Genomic DNA, 26080 nt, shown 5'->3' on the forward strand with positions numbered 1-26080 from the left:
TCCTAGCTACACTATAGACTCTCTTGCTGAAAGAAGGATCATGGGTGGACTATGTCAAGTGTTTGTAATGGAGAAATAGAGTAATGGAGCATGACTTTTCCTTTCTCATTGAAGTTGGAACCATCAAAGTTATTGTAACATGCTCTTCTGTTTAGTAGTACCACTGACCGATCGGGTACTGTCTGCGTCAACTTGCTTATGTGGTCTTATAACAATGAAAATTGTTTGTCACAAGTTAGAGTCATAGTCATAATGCAAAACATAATGCAATAAAACAAAATGACTGAAAGAAATAAATTTGATTAAATACTATTATATTTTGTTTAATATTAAATAAATTTTAAGCACTCTGATCACATAATCCACATTTTTACAAAACCATAGGACACAAACAAGGACCTTACTCTTAAGGTAAGACACTGGCTATTTAATATGTACATTTTTACAAGCACGTGTTCAGGGAGGTTCCAACCAATGGCCACTCTACTAACTTGGAAGAACACAGAATTAGTGACTGGACACATCAATAAGTTTATTAAGGACATCACTGTCTCCATGATCAGAAGTCATGGATAAGTGCAAAGGCACTTATCCATGAAAAGAAGACCACCCACCCTTACCATGTTGTAGAGGCTGCCTTATTTGGAAAAACCACTGTGTTGAAGACTTCGCCTGTTACTGCTTCACCTGTTAGTAAGTTTAAGGTGCAATCATTGGAAGCGAAATGTGTCCAGATGAAGTTTAACTATGCACAGGTCTGCCATTATAAATTATGGACAGAGGAACAAAAAAAGGGGACTCCTCATTCACATCCACTACAGCACGACCACTGCCCACCCTTTGCTCTAATAACAACTTGGGTATTTTTTAATAAACACTTGGCCATTATCGTTGAACTAAAACACAGATGGAGCTTTTATCAACCATTTATGAATCTGGTGTTACAGACTCAGCTTTGTTTAGCAGACATATACATGGTATGATTATAAACAGGTCAATGCTCCACTTATTTTACCTTCAAGTGATAAATCTGTATACTAAATATATTACATATGTTAAAATATGTCACGATCCAATCATCTCATTTTTTTAAAGATGTCATGCACAAAGAATTAACTACAATATACAAAAACAAGTAGAATGATCTAAGTAGAAAAATAAGAAGACAGTCAAACATTCTTTCGGTTTTGGAACATCAACATTTGTGTGGGTGTTACTAGTCCTTTGATAACCGTGCACATGCCCACATGCTTCCTTCACTGTTGCAAGCCAGTACTAACAAATAACACAAAAGCTCAGATTTTATTTCAAAGAATTGAAAAAAAGAAAAAAGAAATCAGGCATTCAGATAATAGCCAAAACACTCTTTACTTAACCATTAAATTTTTAAAATGCCCCTTACAGAACCAGAGAAATCCAGAACAAAACAGTACACAGTAGTTTTATCAAACAACCAACAACAATAAAAACATAGCTCACTAGTGCTGTATATTAAAAAATAAAATTCATCCTTTTCCCCAGACTGCACACACTGTATCTTCAGATTTGTAATACTCTATATTCCCAGCTCATCAAATACTCAGCTAGGATGACTTTGGGTCTGCCCACAACTAAAATTGCTAGTAAGGCACGACGTGAAGATTGTTACGGTCGGAGACAGGATTGAGACTGCAGAGTACTACTGGACATAACCACAAGGTGGCTCATCATTTTGCGTACACGTTTTATTACGGTGGATGTATTTCCTGGGGTAAAAAGAAATATATTCTCTAACTTATGTTCATGTGAGACATCTGATATGAAATGTCATTTAAAAATGACACTAGGAAAGTCTCAAAAATCCACAAAGGGATGTTCGCAGGGATGTTCACGAAAGTCAAGCAGCTTGAGAAATCGGGTTCATCAGTCTGTAAATAATTGTTAAATAAAAAACTTTTCTGTGTCACTAAGAAATATATTTGTGGAAGCATTGACATGTGGATGATGAAATACAGTTGCACTACATTTATTTGTAAAATACAACACTGCCCTTATTCCATGTTATATAGCCTTCTGCTCACAAAGCAAATGCATGTATTTTTTGCATTTTTCTGGCATAAAGTATAGGAGGCCAAAGACAAAAGTCCTTAATCTGGCTAAAAGAAACAGTTAAAACAATAACAATACTGGTGGTAATGTGACTTGTTCAGATTGGTTTCTGAAATTAATGCACTCATTGCTTTTTTTTTCTCTCTAAAAGGCTTTCAGGTTGACTCTGATGGTTACTGTTTATTGTGTTACTTTTTGACAAAAGTTTTTTTTGATAGCATTTAGTCCGACATTAAGGTTGCTTTAATCGAATCAATTCTCTTCATTATACACACATAACAGTGTGTAGTTTGGGAGTTCAGTATTTAAATCATGCCAATTAGCAAATGTCCTCTGTGCTGCATCTTACCAATATAACTTTATATAACAAATAGACATCAGCCTATAAAATCAGACAAATCAGACATCGGAATATGTACTGTCATCCAAACATCATTTGTTAAAATGCTGACGTCTCAGCAACATAATAAAAGCAAACATAAAGCAAACACTTTCTGTGATACATATTGCAGATATAACTCGATACAGTACAGTGAAAAAGTTTTTGTCCCCTCCTTGATTTTTTTTTATTACACAAAGAGTAAACCTGAGTAAATACAAAATGCCTTTTTTTTTTACGTAGGTTTTATTTATTAAAGAAAAAAGCTGTTCAAACCAACCTGGCCTATGTGTACCTGCATTCCAAATCATTATGAAACTAAAACTTTTGGAAAGTTAAATTTCACTTGTCATCAGTCTGGAAAGAGATGCCAAGGGCTTTTCAAGGGAATGTATATAGGGACAACATTGTCCAGACATGATATATGCAAAATGACATATGTGACATATGTGCACAACGACCCAATTATACTGGTGATCCATGGCTTTAATGAAGCCAACTGCATGTCCTTTTTGTTTAACAGAAATAGAAATTTAATTGAACAAAAAACCAATGACTCACAATTTTCCCTCCCTTAATCTTTCACTATTAGGTTCATATTACAAACCACATTATGATTTTTGTCATGACGGCTCACATTCATAATTACAGTATAAGTAATTTTATCTGACTCTAATGTGAGTGCCCCAGTCCTCTGAGATGGCACACATCTACACATTAATACGTATTTGCTCACGCCATCTGGGTTAAAACACGTCATGAATTTGTGTGAATACAGTTAGTTCACTGTATGCGTTGCGGTCCAGAAGAAGGAAGGAATCTATTAAATTTCTGTGCTGCCGGTGCTGAGTGACATCAGTGAGCGCCCCACACATGTGCAGAGGCAAAACAAAGTTGCATGAATTCTGATCTTCCCATTCTCATTCACAAATCACTTGACCAGGTATTGGATATTTATCTGATCAAGGACCACATAAAAAAAATTACTCAGATCCTACCTGAAAAGCATCAGATTTGTTGATTTAGACAGTCCTAAAAAAATCAGATCTGCGTCACAGTAGACTAAAAAAAATCAAAATTGAGTCACTGTAGGCTGGTAATATAAACGTAACCTTAGCTAGCAAAGTCAAGCTGTTAAAAAGTTATGAATACTAAATACTTGGACATTTTTGGTGTAGGCATAATGGCACGCTGATCTACTAAAACAATACTCCCACTAATGATTCGCCAAAATCTGGTTAGCTTTTTAGTTAACCAAACGAAATAAAATAAGATACAGCAAAAGTGGCTAAAAGAAAAATGTTTCAAATACATCGAACCAAATTGCATTTGCTGGAAAGAGAAGGTGAGAGAAAGGGGAGTTTGAATTAAGGAGACTTAGGTTTTCCCTCGTCCTCCCGCCTTACTTTCCTGCAGCTCTTTTCCTTTATTCCTAAGGGAACACCCCTTCCTTCCGCAAAGTCAATAAGTTTCACTGCTGGCTCCCTCGAGTTGCACACATGCGGTCACATGCAGCAAGGCCCAAATGCATGTGTATACTCTCTTATTCTCTCCCCCCACCCCCACATACACAGTGTCAGAGTAGATACAAGGGCTCCTAGGAGGTGCATGTGTGGAGGGTAGGGCAAAATGATTACATTAATAGAATTTATCTTTGGGTATGAAATAAAAATAAAAATACCACATTTCATATAAGTGTGGTATAAAATAATTTTATAACTCTATTTATCAATCTGAGTGGCACCTAAACATAGTGTTAAGAACTGTGACTTGGATTGTGAGGCTTAGAAGTAAATAGCAAACAATGCTTCATGAATATAGGCATGGAGGGGTATTTGAGCTTGCTGTAGTCCCTACCTCAAATGACAGTTTAACATCTGCTATGTTACTTAAAGTTACTTGCAATAAGCCATCTGGAATAATATCTGTGCTTGTTTCTGTGTGTGTGTCATTGACAGAGAACCTTAATATTTGGAAACTGCTCTCTGTATTAATAGACACTTAAAGTGAAACCACCTTCGTTAATCAAACCATCAGCAGGAGTCAGAAGAATCTTTTGCAGTCACAAGACCAAGATGACAAACGATGATCACTATGCTTGTGAAAAGGATACTGGTGTTGATCAAGAAAATATAATGGCTTTGGTCTGACACGATTAATACTCTAGTATTTGATTTTAGAGACACTTAAGAAGATATTTAGTTTCCCAAGATGATTTACTTTCTCATTACACACTAAAGATAGTAGTATATTAAATAATAAACAGCACTGAAAGCTGCAATTAAGCAGTACAATGGTGCTCTGGGAAGTGAAACAAAAGAAGACATGCACACACATTGGCAGCCTTTCTGATTTTAGTTTCAATATATATTTGCATTTAGTTTGTCTCAATTCACTTGAATTCTTTGTTCATTCAATGGTGCTCCCCTTGAATTTAGACTACTATGACTAGCTGTAGTAGAATGTATGGGGGAAAAAGCCAAGTATAAGCCATTTCTTTACCAGAAAGCCTAAAACACAGGTTCACAGGACAAGGCCATCAGCGATGTTCATGGTAATATACAGATCACTCAGTAATGGCAAAGGCAAATACTGTTTTCCATTGATATGACATTAATTGTAAATTTTTTTCTTTACATTTTAATTTTCCATATTGGTCCATATTGATAATTTTTTTCTATCTGGATATTGGGTTGCTGTGGGCAATGCAGAGTGGTAGCAACATTTTGACCTAAGTTCTCTCACATGACCTGTTAGTGGTGATTCCTATATCCATCTATAGGACAAAAAAAAAAAATTATTCCTATATCCATCTATAGGACAGAAAACATAAAAAGTCAATCAGGGTTAGCTTAAATTGTCAATTCACTGTCCATTGATCTACTGTGATTATAGCATGAAGCTCAAATTCTAATAGAATAAGAAACTGACTATTATAAACTTGGCTGATTTAGTTAGCTGTCACTACATATTTTTAGCAACTATCACTATCAACTTTTCACTATCTAGAAACTTAACATTAAAGTACAGTAGCACTGTGAATTAACATAAAATCAGAACTGATCTTTAGCAAACTACTCCTATGTCAGCTATCACTTGCTAATATTTTCATTTACCTCTATTTTAAATCCAAATGTAACATAGTTAAACTGCCATAAAATTTTAAACTGACATTAAATCCTTCATACATCAGCCAGAAGAACTATCGTAGAAAAAACTCAGCAGCTGTAATCTGAACCATTCAATAACTACGTCCCCATTTCTTTCCACTGACACTCAGATTAACATTATGTAAAATATGCCACCACCTACTGTATTAGTGTGTAATGCTATGCCATCATAAATACTGAACATTATACCATTAGCTAAGCCTGTTATTGTTGGCCATATCTCTAAACAGATTGAACTGTAATTGTGCTTGAGTATCCCTGTTTCTCAACCTCAAGGAGGAGAAAACCATAGCCTATTAACATTTTAGAATCTCTTTCTTCAATGTTTTATTTTAGGTGTAAGTAATGGTTCTTTTGACAGATTTTCAGGTTAAATCCTGTGTTTAGCACTGCACTGCTTGAAGTGGAATTGAAAATAACAAACCTAAGAAGCATATGTGTTAAATTGCACTTTTAATGTCAATTGTAATGCTAATGTAAAATAAATGTAATTGAGAAAATGAAAAACTGATATTAGCACTATTATTTACTCTGTAGAATGAGTTTAGATATAAAATCAAATGTTTATCAGTAAATTGTAAACACACACTGTGACACTACTGTAAGTTTAGACTAGAAGATTTAAGACTAGAAATGGAAAATAATGACTGTAGACGGCAACAACTGAAGAATTGTTGGTATAATGCTTTCTTTATCTGTACAAAGATTGGATGGTCGTTTTCCTTAAAACTTCTATGAATCACTGGCAATTGTAAGTAGTCATCGTCTCTCTACAGACAACATGAGTGATCCTAACTCCCAATTATCTTATTACAATGGATTTTTTTCCTGAACTTCCACTGCAATTAAAATTTTCTCCTAGAAGATGGTTACTCAGGCAATGTTGGCATAGAAATAATAAAAAAAATTGTGATGTGATGAATTAAGAGGTACTACCTAAAATTTGCACAGACCTTCAAGGTTTTAGAAACAATTCCTGTCCATTATGAACTTGCAAGAAAAGTGAAACTAGTCTTGGAATTTCTAAATCTTGAATACAAGGACGAATGGCTAACTATTTTCTTATTAAATATGATGTGCATGTCTCTGCCAAAAATAATTAATTTCATATTTTATTTTAAATTTATATTCTAGCCTTTTTAAATAAAAATAATGCATATTTTTATGCATTATGTTATATAGCTCATGATTTTGTGGCCAATTTGAATTAGTCTCTCTCCCTCTCCTGCCATTTAAAGCAACACTAGTCATTCGTAGACATCTATGAGCTCATGAATGAGAGAGTTAGCACGTTTCTCCAATTATATTCAGATGCTCTTTGGCATAGTGGGCAGATGGCATCATAGATCTCAGTTGACAATAAAGGTGTGTGATGGAGGGGAGCTAGCTATTGGCAAGAGACAAAAAAAATATTATACATCGCATGTTACTTCTTAAGTTGAGTGACTGATAAAATGTTCTGGTAGATCATGATTCAGCAGGGGTCAGCATTCAAACTGAGAATAAAAAAAAATAATTAAACAGGCTCCTTCTATTTTCATGGATGCATCCCTGAAAAATCTAACTCATGATCCTGAAAGTATGCTTTGCTGCTGCACTACTCAAGAGCCTGGGTAGTACTGATTAATGTGGCAGCAATGAACCCTGTTGTCCCATGTAAATTAATGCGATTTCTCACTCTTCCTGTGAGTTGTGTAAAATGCTCAGTTCAGTAAATGTACTTTTGATAAGCACACCCAGAAAACCGATTTTAAAATATTCATTTCAATAATGAATACATTCCTTTAAAGGGCCACCCAGTAATTATTTTTTATAAGCGGTCTCTGTTGCTTTCATAAGCGGTATGGTACCCCCTCTGTGAATTAACCACAGGCCATCATTTCTACCTCTATGCCTCCACTACCTTCAACTGAGGGTGGAGAAACCTAAACAATATGGTCACAGATGTGCTGCCAAACCAGTGGCAATACCTCTTAGACAGCAATGACTTGCTATTTCTTCTGAGTGAAACAGACAAACATTTCATTCAATATGTGTGCACTTGGGTGCATTTATGTGAGCATTTTTTTGTTCATAGAAACAAATGAATACAGCAATAAAAACATGCAATCATGTATATCTGTGCTTTTTCTTTGCCCATGTGACCCATTTTTTTATTTTTAGCTCAGTCATGTTTGGATAGTTGGTAAAAATAAAATTGTAGTATATTAATTTTGAATATATTATTTAAGTTGTAATGAAAAAAGGATTTGTCACTTTATACTGCACAATCCTGAGCCCTATATATATGTTTATTTAACAAACAAAAAAATGGCTAAATGCTGTGAGTTTTAGGGGGCTCTGTAAGACTAAGGAAATATAACATGCCTTAAATCTTTGGTGAATGTCATTACAGTTTATGGCTCAAAAAAGCCAGTACCTCAAAAATGTTTATATTCTATTTTGAGTATAAAATATTAGTCTTACTTAGTACTACTTAGTAATATTAAATATTCATACACTATAAATACCATGTATTTATGTATCGCGTATAAGAACATTTAGCTTTTGATTGTTGGGGATTTTAATATTAATGTTATGTTATGTTAATAAACCTTTGTTATGATTTTAACCTTAGATTTTTTAAACTTGCACAAATAAACTTGTCATAGACAAATAAACTAAATAAAATAAAAAATTATTGTGGCAGGTTCTACATGAAAGGAGGGGCACACATTATATCTTGTGTTCCCACATAAAATTATGTATATTATGGCTTTAGACGTATTAGTTGTAATATGAGTAAGTAGTCAACACCATATGTGACAATATAAATAAAATGTAGTTTAATTACATACATTTTTTAGAAATACAAGTAGTATAAATGTGTATAATGATAAATGTCAGTGTATAATGAGGGATCAATAGTATAGTTTACACAGTGTTATAGCACATTTACTATAACACAGTTCAGATTGTCAAAGGGTGGATCTAAGAAAGTTATGATTAACAAGATAAGTTGACTTTTAAATATCATACAGAATGTAAAGATACTTAAGTGCTATTGTTGTGCCTATTAAATGAATAGTCTAACACAACAGTGTAGCATTGGACAAAACACTTTAGCACCAGCTGTTACACCAACTTAAATTCCACAAAAGGAGTGTTGCAAAATGTTTTTGAAATCTTTGGTGAATGTAATTACATTTTATGGCTCAAAAAGCCAGTACCTCAAACATTTTTATATTTTATTTTGAGTATAAAATCTTAGTATTACTTAGTACTACTTATTAATATTTAAAATTCATACACTATAAAACCATGTATTTCTTGGTCTAGATCAGTACACACGACCACAAAATATTGGGGAAATTGATGACTTGACAGATGTCCAGAAGATCACTGGCTCCCTCCATAAGTAGGGTAAGCCACAGAAGGTTTTGCATTTCAGAAAGTGCTGCGTCAAAGAATATTTATGGAAAGTTTACTGGAAGGAAAAAGTCTGGTAGGAAAAGGTGCATGAGCAACAGGGATGACTGCAGCCTTAAGAAGATTGTCAAGAAAAGCCAATTTACAAACTTGAGGAAAGGAAGGAAACCTTTACAAGGAGTCTTACCATGGTCATCGTACTGCGCAAAGGAGAAGAGAACTAGACAGTTGCTCAGTTGTCCAAAGTCCACTGAGCAAAAAAAAAAAAAAAAAAAAAAGCATTTCATTTGGCAATCAAGTCTGGTGTGAGAGTGTTCAGTCCAAGTTGTTCAGTTTTAATTTTTCAGTCAGTGATGATTTGGGGTGCTATGTCATTTGTTGCTTCGAACATTGTTGCAAAGCAGCTTTACAAAAATAAAAGCAAGATGAGGAAGAAACCTTGAGAGGAACCAGACTAAAAAGTGAACTTATTCTCATTAAGGTGATCCCAAATAACACCGTTATGAATAAATCCCTATCTGTAACTCTGCACTATAAGGTGTGTTATATACTTCTCAGAGATATAGCCAAAAAGATTATACTTAAGTATACTTGGCTTAAACTGGTAAGCATACAAAAATTAGTTAAAGTATACTTTAGCCTATACCAGTATGAAGTATAAATAGGTATTCTTGTGTAGCTGTTTGTGGCACCCCTCTGTGGCTCACACCCATTTTCTTTTTACCTGGTAACAACAATCTATCACATTATGGGGACACCTAGTTCTCTTTTTATGTGGGGTCAAAAAGGAACACTTAGGAGTACCGAACTTTTCCTTAGTATGCATACAAAAATTACCATATACTGTACATCTAAAAACTAATAACCATCAGTCAAATAAGATCTGAGACAGGAGAGCACTGTGCCTTTATTTCCTACAACATTTTCTAGTCTATGAAGGAGAATATTACTGTCAATCGTGTCAGGTTTCTTAATCGGAGTGCTACCACAGGTGAAACTGCTAAATGATTTAAGTACATTACGTACATACAACTATTTCAAAGAGAAGACATTTGTACATATTTTTAAAAGGGGTTTAATTATTTCTGGGATTATGTTTATTATTAAAAATTTAGTTATGTGACAAGCACTGGGCTCTCTCCCAATCATAGTCCCAGAGAAGTGTTAACAAAACACACACACACACACACACACACACATACACACACACATAAAATAAGAAAGGATGTTCTTTTTACTGATTTCCTTGTGGGAATTAGAATAAAGACATGAGAGGAATTTAGCTACCATGTTCTTGGATACAGGCCTAAAGGAGGGTATAAGTTAATATCTCATAAAGAATAGAGACCATTTATCAAGGTTTTTATGGTAGAACATGTGACAGAATGTCAAAAGTTTGTTCTGCCCCATTTACCCAGTGGCGCCACACAAATGGGGCCAGTTATCTGTATTATAGCTTCACTCTGCAGGTAAAAGTTTTTTTCCAATAAATAAATTTTTTCTAACCCCCCAAAAGTGCAGAAATGGATAAACATTTATGCGCAAATCTAATTTTTCTGAAACCAGGAAATGTCTGTAGAGCTTTGACTGTTTGGTTTAGGCAAATCCCTAACAAGTGACATTTGGGTTTTTTTCTGAGCACTTTCTTAGTACAAATAACATAAGTACCAGTCAAAAGTCTGGATACTCTTTCTTATTCAGTGCTATGTTTTCGATTCTTTAAATTAGCCACCAGGCCATCTGATGCAGCACTGCATCACACTCTCTATTTAGGACAAATAGCTTTTACGCAACCTAGAGGTGGGTTTGGTGTAACTATCCTGTTAGAAAACAAATGATGGTCTACTAATTGCAAACCAGAATGGAACATTGCTGCAAAATAATGTGGTAGCCAGGATAGTTCCCTGTGCTCTTAATTTTGATTACATCACCAACATGTCACCACCAAAGCATCTTCACACCATCACACCTCCTCTTGCATGCTTCACAGTGGAAACCACACAGTTTACAGTCTGATTTAATGACTTATCTGGTGCATTTTCCTTTGAACAGTTGATGTTAAAATATGTCTAGAACTCTAAGAAGCATTTATGTGGGCTCTAATCTGAGGTGCTTACTGAGGCTGGTCATTCTAATAACGTATCCTTTCCTGGGATGGTCCTCATGAGAACCAGTTTCATAATAGCATTTGATGTTTGTTTTTTTTACTGCACTTGGGGATACATTTTAGATTTCTCAGATTGACTGACCGTCATTTCCTAAACTAATAATGGCTGTGTCGCTTAACACTTTTTTTTTAGCAGCGGGCAGATCTTTTTCTTACAAAGTCCCAAAGTTATGGGATAGCCTTCCAATTCATATTCGAGAATCAGACACAGTGTTTAAGTCTAGGCTAAAACCTATTTATTTAGCCTAGCATTTTTGTGAATATATTTAATATATATTGTTTGAGTATATATATTTATATATTCAAATAATATATATTATATATATTTACAAATATATTTAGAATAGTGGGGCAAAAAAGTATTCAGTCAGCCACCAATTGGGCAGGGAGCATATCTAGGAGACTCATGGACTTAGAATATTATATTATGTTTAGATGTTTAGATCATTCATCACTCAGGCTTGTTGACAGTGAAATGATTGGCCGCTTTACATCTCAAGGAGCCCTCATGTCTGTGTTTCATTCTCGCTCTCCCTTTTAGTTATGCTGTCAGAGTTAGTCCTGCTGGAGTCCCGGCCGGACTAACTCTGACTTGCACTGATTTAACTTGCACTCTGCATTAAATATACATTCACCTTATACATTGTGTGATTGTGGTTCAGGATATGGAGTTTCCTACAGTCTACCTGAGACTATACTAAACTTTCAGCCTCCTTACACACAGTATGACTGCAGATCAATCCCTGCTACCCATTATCACCCAAGGTTTCTTCCTATTGCCATGTCAGAGGAGGTAAGATCACAAGACTTACTAGAAAAATGTTTTAATTGTTTCTGACTGAAATGTAGCTGGGTGCTGGTGAGGCTTTTTTAATTTTTCATATTCTTCCACCGGAATGTGCTGTCTTTACCTTTCCAAGGCCTTGCCGTAGGAGTGGAGTAGCCTTGATTTTCAGATCAGAGTTTATCTGTCAACAGTTGCCAAAGGATAATGTACAAAGTATGGAACGACAACTTTTTAATATTACCACTTTTTAATATTACTCTGCACAGTGATTTATCAGTCACCCAAATGGTAAATCAAATCTAAAAACTATTGACTCTTTAGCCTTGTCTGGTCTATGAACCCATGCATAGTAAAGGTCAAACACTGAATCTAATACTGGCTTATAGCATACCAGTGAAGATAGATAATATTTGTGATCTTTCAGATCTTTTCTCTTGAATTTTTAGGTTACTCTTTATATACGTTATCTCATTATACATCTATACATATACATAGATATATTATCTTATTATTTTATTTGAGCAGTTGAGGGTTAAGGGGCCTTCCTCATGGGCACAACAGGGACAACTTGGTGGTTGTGGGATTTGAACCACTGAGCTACCCTGACAACCACTGAGCTACCCCTGACAGTGCTATCTGATATCATTACTTATCACCATTGGTATTAAATAACTGTCATAAGCCCTATGTGCATTTTAAGGTTATCAACTTTGTCTTAACTTCTAATGTCACCACACAAAAGTTTTTGCCTCTGGGTGCTTGTAATAACTTTCTTCAGTTTTTTATTGACAAAATTGCAGCAATTAGAGTTGATGCCATGTGTAGAGTTAACCTACCATCCTGATCCTTTTGTAGCTAGCACACTCTCTATGACATTGGACAATATTCATTTAATGTAAGCGTTAAAGAATTAATGTCATTGTCATGTTTGTAGGATATATTTCACATATAAATTCCTATTTTATATCATATCCTTAAAATCCTTATCCTTCTCATTTAATCCCAACTGGCCTTGTAGTTATAATGTAGTTGATCGTAGTCTGGTCAGTGCTGATTGTGTTCCTGATGATCTCAAACATTCTGTAATAAAACCTTTTTAAATAAATAAATAAATAAATAATCTAGCTTAGATCTGTTGTGCGACTTGTGGGCTCCTATAGGGCTCTATACTAGGCCCTTAACTTGTTTCCCTTTACATGTTACCATTGGAGTCAAGTCTTAGACTTTATACATGGTGACAAGTATGGTTTATCTCCCAGTCAGAAAGCTCTATTTAAACCCTGCTGAAATTCATGGCAAAATTTTATATTGGCTGACTTCTAATTCTCTCCACTTAAATGAAAATAAGACAGGAGTGATCCTTTTGGCCTCTTTTGTTCTGCCATTAGTGTAAGTAATAAACTAAATATACTGTACAGTATAAAATCAGTGTTAAGAAATTTAATTTTAATTAAAAAAATTTTTTTTTATTTGACAATAAGCTTACCTTTAAAAAGATGATCAACACAGTTATTAAGACCTGCTTCTTTCAACTCAGAGTTCTTGCTTAGTCAAGTCAAGATTTTCTGTCCACCCCACATTTTAAAAATGCAATACATGATTTTATTAATTCTAGGCTGGATTATGGACCTGCTTTATATGTCGATCTCTTACAGTCTATCATACAGGATACAACTGGTACAAAAGGCTGCTGCTTGCTTCCCAACTAATATGCAAAAAGTAAAACATATAACACTAATCTTGGCTTCCTTATAATGACTACCAGTTAAATTTAGAATTTAGTTTAGAATTAATAATCTTTACTTCATTTTATTCAATTTTATTGCTTTGTTTATGCTTTTATTTTTATTTAATTTAATTCTGTTTAGTTTTTTATTTGACCTAAATTTGATTTAACACTTGCTTATTATATGTCTTCTTTTCCAAATTAGGTTGTTCTAATATAACATAATTTACATGACAGTGTAATCTACATTACTATTCATATTGAACAAACAAACAAACAAACAAACAAAGACTATAGTTCTAAATATTGATTTCAAATATTAATTCTGTCTGTGTTGATAAGTGGAGTCATGTTTAAATATCATTATCCACTGCAACTTGTCTTGCCAGCTTTGGAACAGCATAGAGAAGGCATAACCTTTATTAAACTGGACTTTCGCAGTGCATTTAATCATTCTAGTGTGCATTAGAGAGGGAAAGCAGCGGGATGGAACAAGTTTTAGTAAAATCTCGATCCATTTTGAGTACTGATAATAACATACACCCCTTGATACTTTAAGCACCAGCACTATTCCAGTGTCTTTTAAATTATGTGCTGAGAGCCATACTGGGAAGATTTGTCATCCCATTGTCATCATTTTAATTTAGTCTCCTGCCACAGACATCAACTACATTAAAAAGTTTATTTAGTGTGTATTGGGGAATACATACTCTTTACCAAGAGAGAAGTGTAAGCCTCACATGTAACCTTTTTTTAGGGTCAGAGGGGGATGTTGACCAACAAAGACAAAGTGTCAGTGGAGTCAGAGACTGGTCTGTTCCCACCACTATCCAAGAGCTAAAACACTTCCTTTGATTTGCTCATTTCTACCACTGGATCATGTTTAGATTTAGTAATATAAATCGGCCACCTCTTGAAGAACAAAGCTAAATGCCTTCACTGAAATCACTCTACTGACCAGTCTTTTTTAACTAAGCGTTTAAAATGACCCATACTAAAGCATCCAGGATTCTGAGGAATCTGTTACATCCCTGACAAATTTGGGATCAGACTACATTTCCAAACGATCAACAGAGCCATAAAGCATCTAAGTCATGGAATCCATTACCCGACAGCCATTATAAACAGTTACACATTCACAGTGACAAGTATACTGATCACTCATGCCAGGACTTTATCTTAACTGATCACAGTCAATGAATAAGGACTAACAGGAGGGTCATTTCCTGTGTATACCATGCCTTTATTCTCTGTTTGTTGTTACTTGGTTATGATGCTATTTCAGGCACATAGATAAACAGCGCCCTCTGCTGGGCCTACAGGTTACAGTTTATATATCCAGCCATCTAGAAAGCTCAGTAGCTTAAATAAGGAGCGTGGGGGCCAATGGTTACTATTGTATTTATTCCCATTTGTGCAACCATGGTAGGTCCTCCAGTCAACACTCACACGCATATATATATATTTATATATATATATATATATATATATATTTCACAATGATGCCTCTTGTACCTTGTCTTATTATCCTCTGGGAGATGCATGTGTCATTTCTTTAAAAAAAAATAATAAAACTTGCTGGTTGAATAAAAGTAACTTTAAATTTGCCAGGGGTATAAATAATTTCGGGCTTAAATGTAATTCTTATATCTGATCTTATTATATAAAACCGAAATCGTGTTTGTGTCTTTGTTTAAACAAGTCGTTCCTCGGTAAACTAATGGTACGTGACAGGATCTGCACGCAGGCGGAGCGGCAGCTATCCTCTAGTATACATTATAAAACAGGGCGATGGAAGATTTAAAAAAAAAAAAAAAAAAACCTGAAACAGAAGCATCAAGTATGCAAAACTTATTTTATTTATTTACTTATACTTATTTATACTTCACGTATATTATATCCCCAAACGGTGATTTATTAGCTATATGGAAAAACCGCAGCTTCGCCGTTTACTTGTCGTATGTGTACAAGCCAGTCGTGCCCGTACCAATATGGCGGATCCAGCGACGAACGCATGTGACGGAAATGTCTATGACGTCACCCCTCTATGACGAATCTGCGTGCGTTCTACGTCACAGCGATGTGCGCTCTTGCAGAGTCATTCTGTATAGTTCGAGTGTAAACAAGAGGGTAGAGGAATAGTCTAGAACTGTTGCGAGCTATTCTTACGCGAAGTTTAGCTAATAATATTAGTACAGAATACCTGTGTAAATATTATAAATATTATGTACTACATACATAATAACCATTCAGATTTTATTGAGGATTACAATTTATCAAAGCTGTTCTGATTGTCATTTTCGAAAATATGAGCTAGCTAGCTAGCTAACACGAGCTGCTAAAGTTATTATTATTATTATTATTATTATAGAATAGGTAACGCTGGTGGTTGATGTTGAAGGATAAGGGTTTGAAAAGCCTCAAGCCTGGAGTACTTGAAATGCGAGTAAGTTACTTTATATGTGTGTTTAAACTGTTTGATTGATTGATTGTTCTCATAAATAGAAATAAACGTGAAGAGAGTAATTACTGTTACTTTTACCTGACTGGTGTTAACCTTGTCCAGGTCGCTAGGTTAGCTCCTAACAGCTTTTAATTTTAGAAAACGTTAGATAAATCACTAGCTGTTATGAAATACAGCTGAAGGAATAGTGTTTAAGTAATATATCAGTGAAAAACAGTAACCGAATAATCTAATTGTCTGGATAATCCAACAAGTAATCAGCAAGGTGAAGCAGATTTAGTGAATAAAAAAAAAAAATACGGAAATGTTTTTTTTCTCCGTGTTTAATGAAGAAGCTAGTACCGCTGCTTAAATCTGGTGGCTAGCTATTAGCCCTTTTGCTAACACCACATGTGGAAAAAAAAAATTGGGGGGAATATAGCTCCAAAGCGTAAACTCATGTCTTTAAACTTTAGGTTTTTTTATTTATTTTACCAGTTACTCAAATTGGAGTAAAAATTATGTTGGTGCCCTGTAACTGGAGGCAAAATTCTAGGTGTTTGGGAATGGAATCACCAGTCACCTCCCAAAGCGATATTATCACGATATCTAGGTGTATAAAATTTTTTATAAATGTCATCATTCGATATTACATTTTACTACATTTCACATTATAAAGAAACAGGAAAGATTTACCTCAAAAGTCTTAAAACTCAACCTGACAGTGAGTGCACAGAAGAGTGGCTGAGTGAAGGTGTGTCTAATGAGTGGGTTTGAGACTACTTTGCTCACATTTTGAAGAAAAATCCGTCTTGAAGGCTTTTAATGCCTGCTATTTTTAATAATATATCGCCATACAAATGCTGTTTTGTTGCACAAATTGGAACCTTCTGCATTCAGAATCGTTTATATCTTCAGCTTATCGGCCAATCACCAGTCATGGACAGTCAAACTGAAAGCAAGCTAATTTTGGTCACTAGCCAATTAACCGGTAATAAACCAACTTTATTAAATATATGTAAAAATAGTTTTTAAAAATGTCTATTTTGGAGTCCGTTTCATGTAAATGAATCACGATTTAAACTAGTAAAATCATGAGTACACTGGCTTTTAAGTTTTTTCCAGAAGTCAACTCCAGAAATTAAGCTATTAATAAGATACACCAGCTGATCCGTTATACCTTTGGCTGTTACTTTAACTGTCCCCTAGGTTTGAAGTCCGTTAAGGCGCCACCATGGACACTGTGAATCCCAGTGAGAAAGACTGTGAAGAGGAAACACTACAGACTGCCTTTAAAAAGCTACGCGTTGATGCTGAAAGGTAATCATTAATTACACTTCTTTTAAACTTTTACATAAAACATTGTGGTAAACCATCTAGGTTAGCTCCTAGTTGCTAAGTTAAATTAGTTGCAAATTTCAGCAACCTTTGTGTAAAAAAGGTTGTAATGATGGTTGTGTGAAGTTTATTTTTATCCGTTAAATGGTCTAGACTAAAACACTGTACAAATCATGCAGCACTAGTGACTGCACTGCATGGCATTCACTGAAAAAGACCTATTTTTAATGCACTAAAAATAGACTTTGCATTTTTTGGGGAATGTTAGTTATGCATTTTCCAACTTCTGGTTAACCAGAATAGGAGCAAGAGTCTTGATTCTTAAACTGATTTTGAGAAAATTTTGTGGTTTTAATGCTTGTTTTGAAAAACTGTGTGGTAAAATTGTTTAGTATAGGTTAAGCTCATTCAGCATCTGTATTTTGCTAGTTCTGTGGCTGCAGTGCGTGTGAGTGAGGTTTTGGCATCCAAAGCCGGAATCCGAGTCAATACAGATGGAACAAAACCCAAAATTATTTCCCCAAAAGAGAACTGGCATGGGTAAGATATCTGTTATTTGTTATTTCTGTTGCCTATCTATTGTACTCTGCTACAAAGTATGTACATAGTGTAGTAAGCTCTGGCAAACCATTAAGTCTACTCGTTTGTATGTGTGTGTGTGTACACATTATATATATATATATATATATATATATAGATATATTATATATAATGTGCGAATTTTGATACCTTCATTCGTTGCAAACTTTAGAAAAGTGGTGTAGTTAATTACCAGACAGCGCAATACTTAAATCCCCCCCCTCCTCCCATTAACATTTAATAGGAGAAATTTGTCTGCCATCAGGCAGTGACCAGCAACTATAATTTATGTGTTCTATTTTTAAATGCAGATGCAGTCGAAAGTCTTCTAGGGGCTTAACAAGAAACCAGAGACGCAGAAGGTCCAAGTCTCCAATCCTACACTCACCCAAATTCACCTACTGTAGTTCTAAAGTTCAATTTAAACACAAGAGCCCTACAGAGCTGGAGGACACCAGCAGCTCCCTGCTTGTTCCCAAGAAGAAGGAGCATTTGTCCCCCTGTGCCCATTCACCCATCTTCGGTTCCATTGGTTATGACTCCAGTATTGCTTTGGAAAGTAAAATTTCCCCTCTGAACAGAGTGGCATCCTTTGGCAATGACAGCAGCTTGAAGGAAAAGGATGAAAGGACCAAAAGTTGTTTAGAGGAGATTCAAACTCCAGCAGCTGACTTTAAATCTTTGTGCCAGCTCCAGGAGACTGGTGAATGCCAGTGCACCAACTGGCAAGGCATGGAGGTCTACTCATTCACTGGCCTGCGTGATGTCATTTCTGAGTGTGAAAGAAAGCAGCCCAGTTCTCCAGATGCAGCTCAGATCACCAGAACAGTTAACGTATCATCAACGTCCAGCTCACCACGCTCCTGCTCCGAACAGGCACGCGTGTATGTGGATGACATCACTATAGAAGATCTCTCAGGCTACATGGAGTATTTTCTCTACATGCCTAAAAAGATGTCACACATGGCTGAAATGATGTACACTTAAGCAAATAAAGTAATGTTAAGGTACATGGAGTTGGCATAAAAAGAAAAAGCTGCATACTGAAACATATTATATGAGGGAGGAGATTACAAATAAGCAGTGTTGCATATACATAAAAATTATAAAAGATGTGATTGTTAATGGAAAATGGCAGGTATAAAGTTAATAGTCATAAAGTCTGGCTCGTAGTAATGCGTTTCCAGTTTTTCCCCTCCCCTCTATTTTTCAATGTTTCATTTGTTTTATGGACAAACACTTTTGAAACCCATGAGATTTGCGTACTTTATTCTTTCCTTCCCTTTCTTTCCGTTATTTTCTGTGTCATGTTGCCAAAGCTCTATTGCAATTACAGGGTTTGATTTTTGTGTATGCAAAAATGCCACGAAATCATCATGATCAGATGTGTTTCTTTAAACTGAAATAAAAAACATTTGTTGCTGAAGGAGGGTGCTGATTATAGATGTCTTTTTTTCCTAGGGTTCTGTTTCAGGAAAAGGGCCTAAACTGTCTAATCTCAAATTCTGTGAAATTTACTGCCTGCAATTTTTTTTTCAAACGATAGATAGATAGAATCACTTAACACAATCACAGTGTCATGGTGAGTGATTCAACAAAAGTATTGATGGAATCCAGTCTCATTTTATGTAGCCTCCCTTAAATTAGCCAGGCAGAGTACTCAGCATGTTGCATGTATTGAATTAAAGGCTGACCCTTTTCCATTAATTCATGTGAAATTGTGGTCATTGATATTTTAGCGACACATAATTTGAAATTTTGTAGCAAATTGTCAGTTATAGATCATTTTAAAAAGTATTCCTTTTATCTTTTGTTGAGCAGAAATTGTTTATTAAACTACAGGACACACATTTTCAAAATGATATGCATTGATTATTTAAAGCATAGAAAATATCTGTCAGAAAGCAGCTGAAATATTTGAAGGGATAAATAAATTTAATGATTGATGGCTCAGTGGTAGGTTTCGCCTAGAAAGTCTGGGTTCATTTCCCAACCAATGCCCAAACCCTAGCCACTGCAGTGCCGGTTCTAAGCCCAGATAAACTACGAGGGTTGCGTCAGGAAGGGCATCTGGTGTAGAATCTGTGGCAAGTTGTTGTGCGGATCCCTGTAGCGAACCCTCAATAAGAACAACCGAAAGATCAACCACAACATTTACATAACTTGAGAGCCAAATGGAGATCTTTCTGAAATCTCCATATTATATATATACATGTATATATATATATATATATATATATATTTGCTTTAGGTTTTTTTGCTTTGATCCTATGCCTAATTGGATTTTTAGTTAAATAATGTAATAAAAAAATACCAGCTTAACAGAGGCGTAAAAGTACATGAGTTGTATATGTATGTAAAAATCATTAAAGTACAGTATAAGAGAATAATTTAGCATCAGAAACAGGCCATAAGTTAATGCACATATAATAACGAGGGAACTTAGGTGAGCAAAGGTGTCCCAGAAGTACAAGCTACCTAAAGAAAAAAGAAGGGGAAGAAGAATTCAAATAAAATGACCCAACTTAGAAATAGTTATCAATATTAAATAAAAAAAGGCAACTTAGAAATTATGTCAAATTTAATAAATGGTGTGAGCTATGAATTTAAAAAATCAAATGAAAAAAAAAAAGGAAATCTTCTAAAGTAAATTTAAGCTAAAGCTCTCTTGCAAGGTACTATAGAAGTGAGCCTGACAAACAGCCAGAACAAACATGACTGCCATTAATTGTGTGCCTAGTGTGGGTGCTACAGTAAATTATAATGTGATTGCTTACATTTCCACGAAATATGCAACTAGATATAGTAATTAGTATTTACAGTAAATATGTTAAAAGGACAATGCAACTGTTACTCTTTTGTACTTAACATGTAAATGCTTGTAACAATGATAATGAAATTGGAGCATATAGGGAATATGGCAGTGTACAATAGCAATCTCAGATTGTTCCATACTATCTACAGTCATGTATAAAAGTTAGTTTGGGGGCTTTTGGCTTGTTTTTGCAGTGACAGGGCCTGGGCACATTGCAGTCTTTGAGTCGACCATCTTTGCGTACCAAAGTATTCTAAAGGCCATCTGTCCGACAGCACACTAAAAAATCTACATCAGAAAGGCTGAAAAATTCAAGAAACCAGATTTTGGAATGGCCAAGTCGAAGTCCTTAAGATACCTTAAGAGAGCTGTGCATAAACAAATGGCCAAAAACCTCAAAGAACTGAAGCGATGCTGTTCGGAATTAATGGACCAAAATGATGTGAGAGACTGATAGTCATCCAAGAAACAATTACTTGAGGTTATTGCTGCAAAAGGTGGATCTATAGCTACTGAATTATAGTACTTAATATTGGCCACATGATTTTTTATTTTTTTGGGGCTTGATTTTTTTTTTCCAAAAATAATGGCACAGAGAAAAAAAGTTATACAGTAATTTGTTGTTCATCTGAGGTTTTATTTGCCTAATACTAAGAGATTTATACAATCAGATTTTTTTTATTGTGTTTTTACATGAAATGAAACAGAATTAAGAGAGGGGGCACTAAGCAAACTAATTAAAAAACTACACTACTCACAATAAGAGACTTGGTGGATGTAATACATACAGTGTTTGTTTTGGAACAGATTTGGTTCATGTACATGGCTCAGTCACTGCACGTTCTTACCTCAGAGACCTCATCATCCCATCATCATCCCCCAATTCCACCAGCACACCCCCAACTTTCTGTTCATGGAAGATAATGCTCCACCACATCGTGGCAGGAATTGTCACAGCTCAGACTTCAGGACGTTGGAGTCCCTCATATAGTATGGCCATTAAAGTCCCCTGACCTGAACCCCATAGAGCACGTCTGGGACCAGTTGAGACAGAGACTGGATGATCGAACCCCAACCCCATGTGACCTGGCAAAACTGCGTGTAGCACTTGTGGAAGAGTGGAACGCACGCCTTAGAACATCATAAGGCATAAGGTCGCTGTCAAGCTGCCATTGCGACAAATGGTGGAAACACACGCTACTGACATTGTCAATTTTTGTTATTTGTTATCCCTGTTATTGTCTAAATTTTGGGGGTAATAAATACTAAACTAATGACAATAGTGCTTCTCAAACATTAGTAGTAATATCAAAGGGAACTTTTACTTATTTCATTCAAATTTAGAGCAAATAGGAAAAGCACTCGTGTAAATATCAATATCCCTAACTTATTGTGAGTATTGTATGCTAGACTCCAGACATGACCACTGGCTAGTTGACTTTGATACTGTTGCAGTTTAAAATAGTTTTTTAAATTTTATTCAACTTATTATGGCTTATCAATGTTAATACAGAAGCCAAAGCGTAGCCTCTGTTAATAAAACTATTCTATTTTAAATTTTGGGTAGCACTGTGTTTAAGCACATGAGGATACCATTGCCGTTGATGACTAAATGATGTTGTACCATCATTCAGTTAGAACTAAAATAATATTTCACCTTTTTGCCACATTTTCACTTATAATGTGACTGATCAAACCCACTGCATATGATAAAAGGTTTTATATTTTGTTTGGTTTAGTGTCCAGAGCAAACCGAGGAGTGCCACCTGTTTGAGTATGCTTGTGCTCTCTGAGTTTTCTGTCTTTTCTGCTCCTCTGTGAATGAGCAGATCTTGTACGTAGCCACTGGACATGAGCTTTTAGGGATTTAGAACTTATAACCGCATGCACACAGTACATATGGCCTCAGTCCAAAAAGCATGGTAATGCAATGTACAATGTCTGGGTCGTGGATATAGTGCATTGGAGACTGTTATCCAGTGTAATTTTTAAAAGAATCATGTCAAAAGACATAATGTGACTCAGGAGAGAAATAAATCTTGTAACATTGCATAAGATTTAAATTATGCCAAAGTGAATGTGTGCCATAATCAAAGCAAAAAGTGGTTCAATGAAAAAAAATATTTTTTTACCTGTTAATTTGTCCAAATACAATTGCTTGTCACTGCAATTAAATTTCTCCCATAAGGGAGAATTAATTTTTCAATTTTCTTTTTCATTACCTTCTCCATTTCCTTCTTTCTCCAGCATATTTGAACAATAATTTAAAAAAAACATTTTAGCCAAAACCAAAAAAAAAAGGATGGCAGGTAACCTTCATAGCAAGCACAGGTAAATGCAGTGTGTACCTCACAAGGTGGCGCTCCGACACCAATTTTTTTATTGCACAATAAAGTAATTTATAAATGTGCTAAAAGTGCCTTTTTTTTTATGTTTCTTTTTTTTTCAAGTGCCCTGCCAATTTACACATACAGTCCTTCACACCATTCATTTTCGCACATGAATCCCTGGTCAATTCTTCAATTTAACCTAAATTTCACCTTAGCAAGCCATGTCTTCTTGTTTGCTGAAAACATCAGAAAATCTTAACATATATAGGAAGATTATTATAGGAAAAATTTGCAGGTCTATTCAAGGGGTACAACAAGAAATCCAAAGTGTTAATGTCCCCCATTACCCAACATTACCCTAACGACCCCCTGTAGTTACCTGTAATATGATGACTAGACCATGCCAATAACTTAGGAAATTATTTGTAATCTTATTAAATTAAAGATGGTGTTATGTAACAAGTGTTTATCAGATTAGCATGGTGGAGTAGTGGTCAGCACTGTAGCCTTGTACCTCTAGGGTTTGATTCCTGCCTTGGGTCTGTGTGCATGTAGTTTACACGTTCTTTCCCTGCTTGGCGTTTTTTTTTTTGTTTGTTTTTTTTCAGGTACCCTTGTTTCCTCCCACAGTCCAAAGACATGGAGATTTGGCCAATAGTGGTTTCCAGATTGTCTGTAATGTGTGTGTTTGTGCGCTGAGATGGACTGGCATCCTCTCCAGTGTATATCCTGCCTCATTCCCCAAGTTCCTCGGGATAGGCTCTGGGCTTCCCGCAACCCTGAAGAGGACAAGTAGTACAGAGAACAAATGAGTGTGTTAATTAGTTATTTAACTGAAATTATGTACTTAAAAGCATGTCAGCAGGCCAATGCAAATTATAGACATGTACATCTCAAAATTTAAATTATTTCCATATTTAAATAACTTCACTTATAGAAATTATACAGAAACCAATTGCAAAATATATTTTTGAAAACAGCAATAATTATTATTGTTTCTGCCCAAGAAACCAGTTTTGGAGCTTGTGTGTGTGAGAGAGAGATATTTGCTGTTTTCTACAGAAATCAGAAATATTTTCTGTAGAAAACAGTGAATCACCAAAAGAAAATGTATCAAGTCTGAGTATCAATCATCATAGTAGCTGATAAAACTCACAAGGACATTAATATTAACCAGATCCACTAAACCACCTGCCACACCATTAGTTCAGATGAACCTGTGCCCATAACTGCCCCAGATTTCTGTTCAAGGCTAACATTACTGGAATCCAGTCTGGCTTGTTGAATTTGTAACTCACCCACCCTAATGTTTACTATTTTAAGCAAGTTTACATTGGTTATATGAGTCACCATATTCTTCCTGGCAGAAATGGTTTCTTCATTTTCATTTGACCTCTCTTATCAGCAAGGCGTTTCCACCCGCAGAACAGTCACTCACTTAGTGTTCTTTGTTGTTTTACACCTACCATGCTGTGTGATGTTAAGTTGTTGTGTATGAAAATTCCAGAGGATCAGCAGTTCCAAAAATATTCACAATTTTCTCTGATTTTGATGCTTATTTAACTGAGGTTCTTGCACTGCGAAGCTGCCACATGACTGACTGACTGACTAAATCACTGCATACTGTACATGAGATAGGGTGTAGTCTTTGTTTTTTGTGCAACTTTGTGTTAAAATCTTTTCCCCTCATGGTAAAACAACGTGGATATTTTATATTTATGGAATTAAATCATATATTTCATTTATTGAAATTGTTCCCTGACATCAATATTTTTGGCACATGGAGAAAATTATTTAAAAATAGTACTTTTAATGAGAATAGTGTTGTTACAAAAATATATATTTACTTTAGTGACCTTTTTTTTACTAGACATCATGTGACATTAAGGAGCCAGAGCTAAGGATCAGAGCATGAAACACCAATTCAAGATAGCCTGCAGCAATGAGACACAAATACAACCACCCTGATGCACCTTTTACTATCATACTTTTTCTTTTCAGTCTGCTTTCCTCTGCTGGAGGATGTTGATGATTGTCTTCTGGATAACTGTTAAGTCATCAGTCTTCTCCATGCATATACTGAACTAGACCAAATGATACATGGTATTTATACGGTATGAATAGTAATTTACTCCAACTCAAAATTAAATATTATTTTGAAATACGTACTGGATTTGAAAAGAAAATATGAGAGAAGACTTTCAGCCTTAATTCATTGGTTCATGAGTTCTTCCTTTCTTACTCTATACTTTTCTCTTACCATCATGTGTATTTAAAGTGTATTTTGGTAGTTAATTCACCTTGTTGTGAAGCATCTATATTTACTTAATGAAGCTGTCTCTTGACTGTAGACATTGACAGTGACACATGTATCTCTAAAGAGTGTCCTTGACTTCACCATGAAGAGAATTCTACATTCATCCACTTTAGTTGTCTTCTGTGGTCTCCAAGGCCTTTTGCTGTTGCTGAACATGCCAGTTAATTTCTTCTTTTAAAGAATGTTCCAAATGTATTGGCCACTCCCAGTGTTTTTGCTGTATCTTTGATGGATTTATTTTGTTTTGTTTTTTTTCAGCCTAATGATGACGTCCTTTACTTACATATACACCTCTCTGAACCTTATATTGAGAGTTTGAGTAAACAGCTACCAAATTTAGAACCTCCTTCACTGCTTAATTAGTCATAGAGTAATTATGCACATCCTGGGTAGAGTAGAATAGGCCACATGTACATCCTGGGCAGGCATCTGCTTGTCAGCCACTTGTTCCATTATTTATGAGCCCCAAAATTAATGTTTCTGGAGTGATTTAATGTGATGTCCAGGAATCTATAATTGTCCAAATTTGTAAA

At 35.2% G+C, this 26080-nt stretch overlaps 1 protein-coding gene across 1 annotated transcript; it reads left to right on the forward strand.

The window, feature by feature from the left end:
* Positions 1–15834: 15834 nt before the first annotated feature.
* oser1 (oxidative stress responsive serine-rich 1) lies at positions 15835–19515 on the forward strand. The gene is made up of 4 exons (XM_053497837.1): positions 15835–16171; positions 17378–17488; positions 17936–18046; positions 18397–19515. The coding sequence occupies exons 2-4, from the start codon at positions 17403–17405 to the stop codon at positions 19070–19072; spliced, it is 873 nt and encodes a 290-aa protein (XP_053353812.1). The 5' UTR covers positions 15835–16171; positions 17378–17402; the 3' UTR covers positions 19073–19515.
* Positions 19516–26080: the final 6565 nt, after the last annotated feature.

Source organism: Clarias gariepinus, chromosome 6, assembly GCF_024256425.1.
Source record: "Clarias gariepinus isolate MV-2021 ecotype Netherlands chromosome 6, CGAR_prim_01v2, whole genome shotgun sequence".
Classification (NCBI taxonomy): domain Eukaryota; kingdom Metazoa; phylum Chordata; class Actinopteri; order Siluriformes; family Clariidae; genus Clarias; species Clarias gariepinus.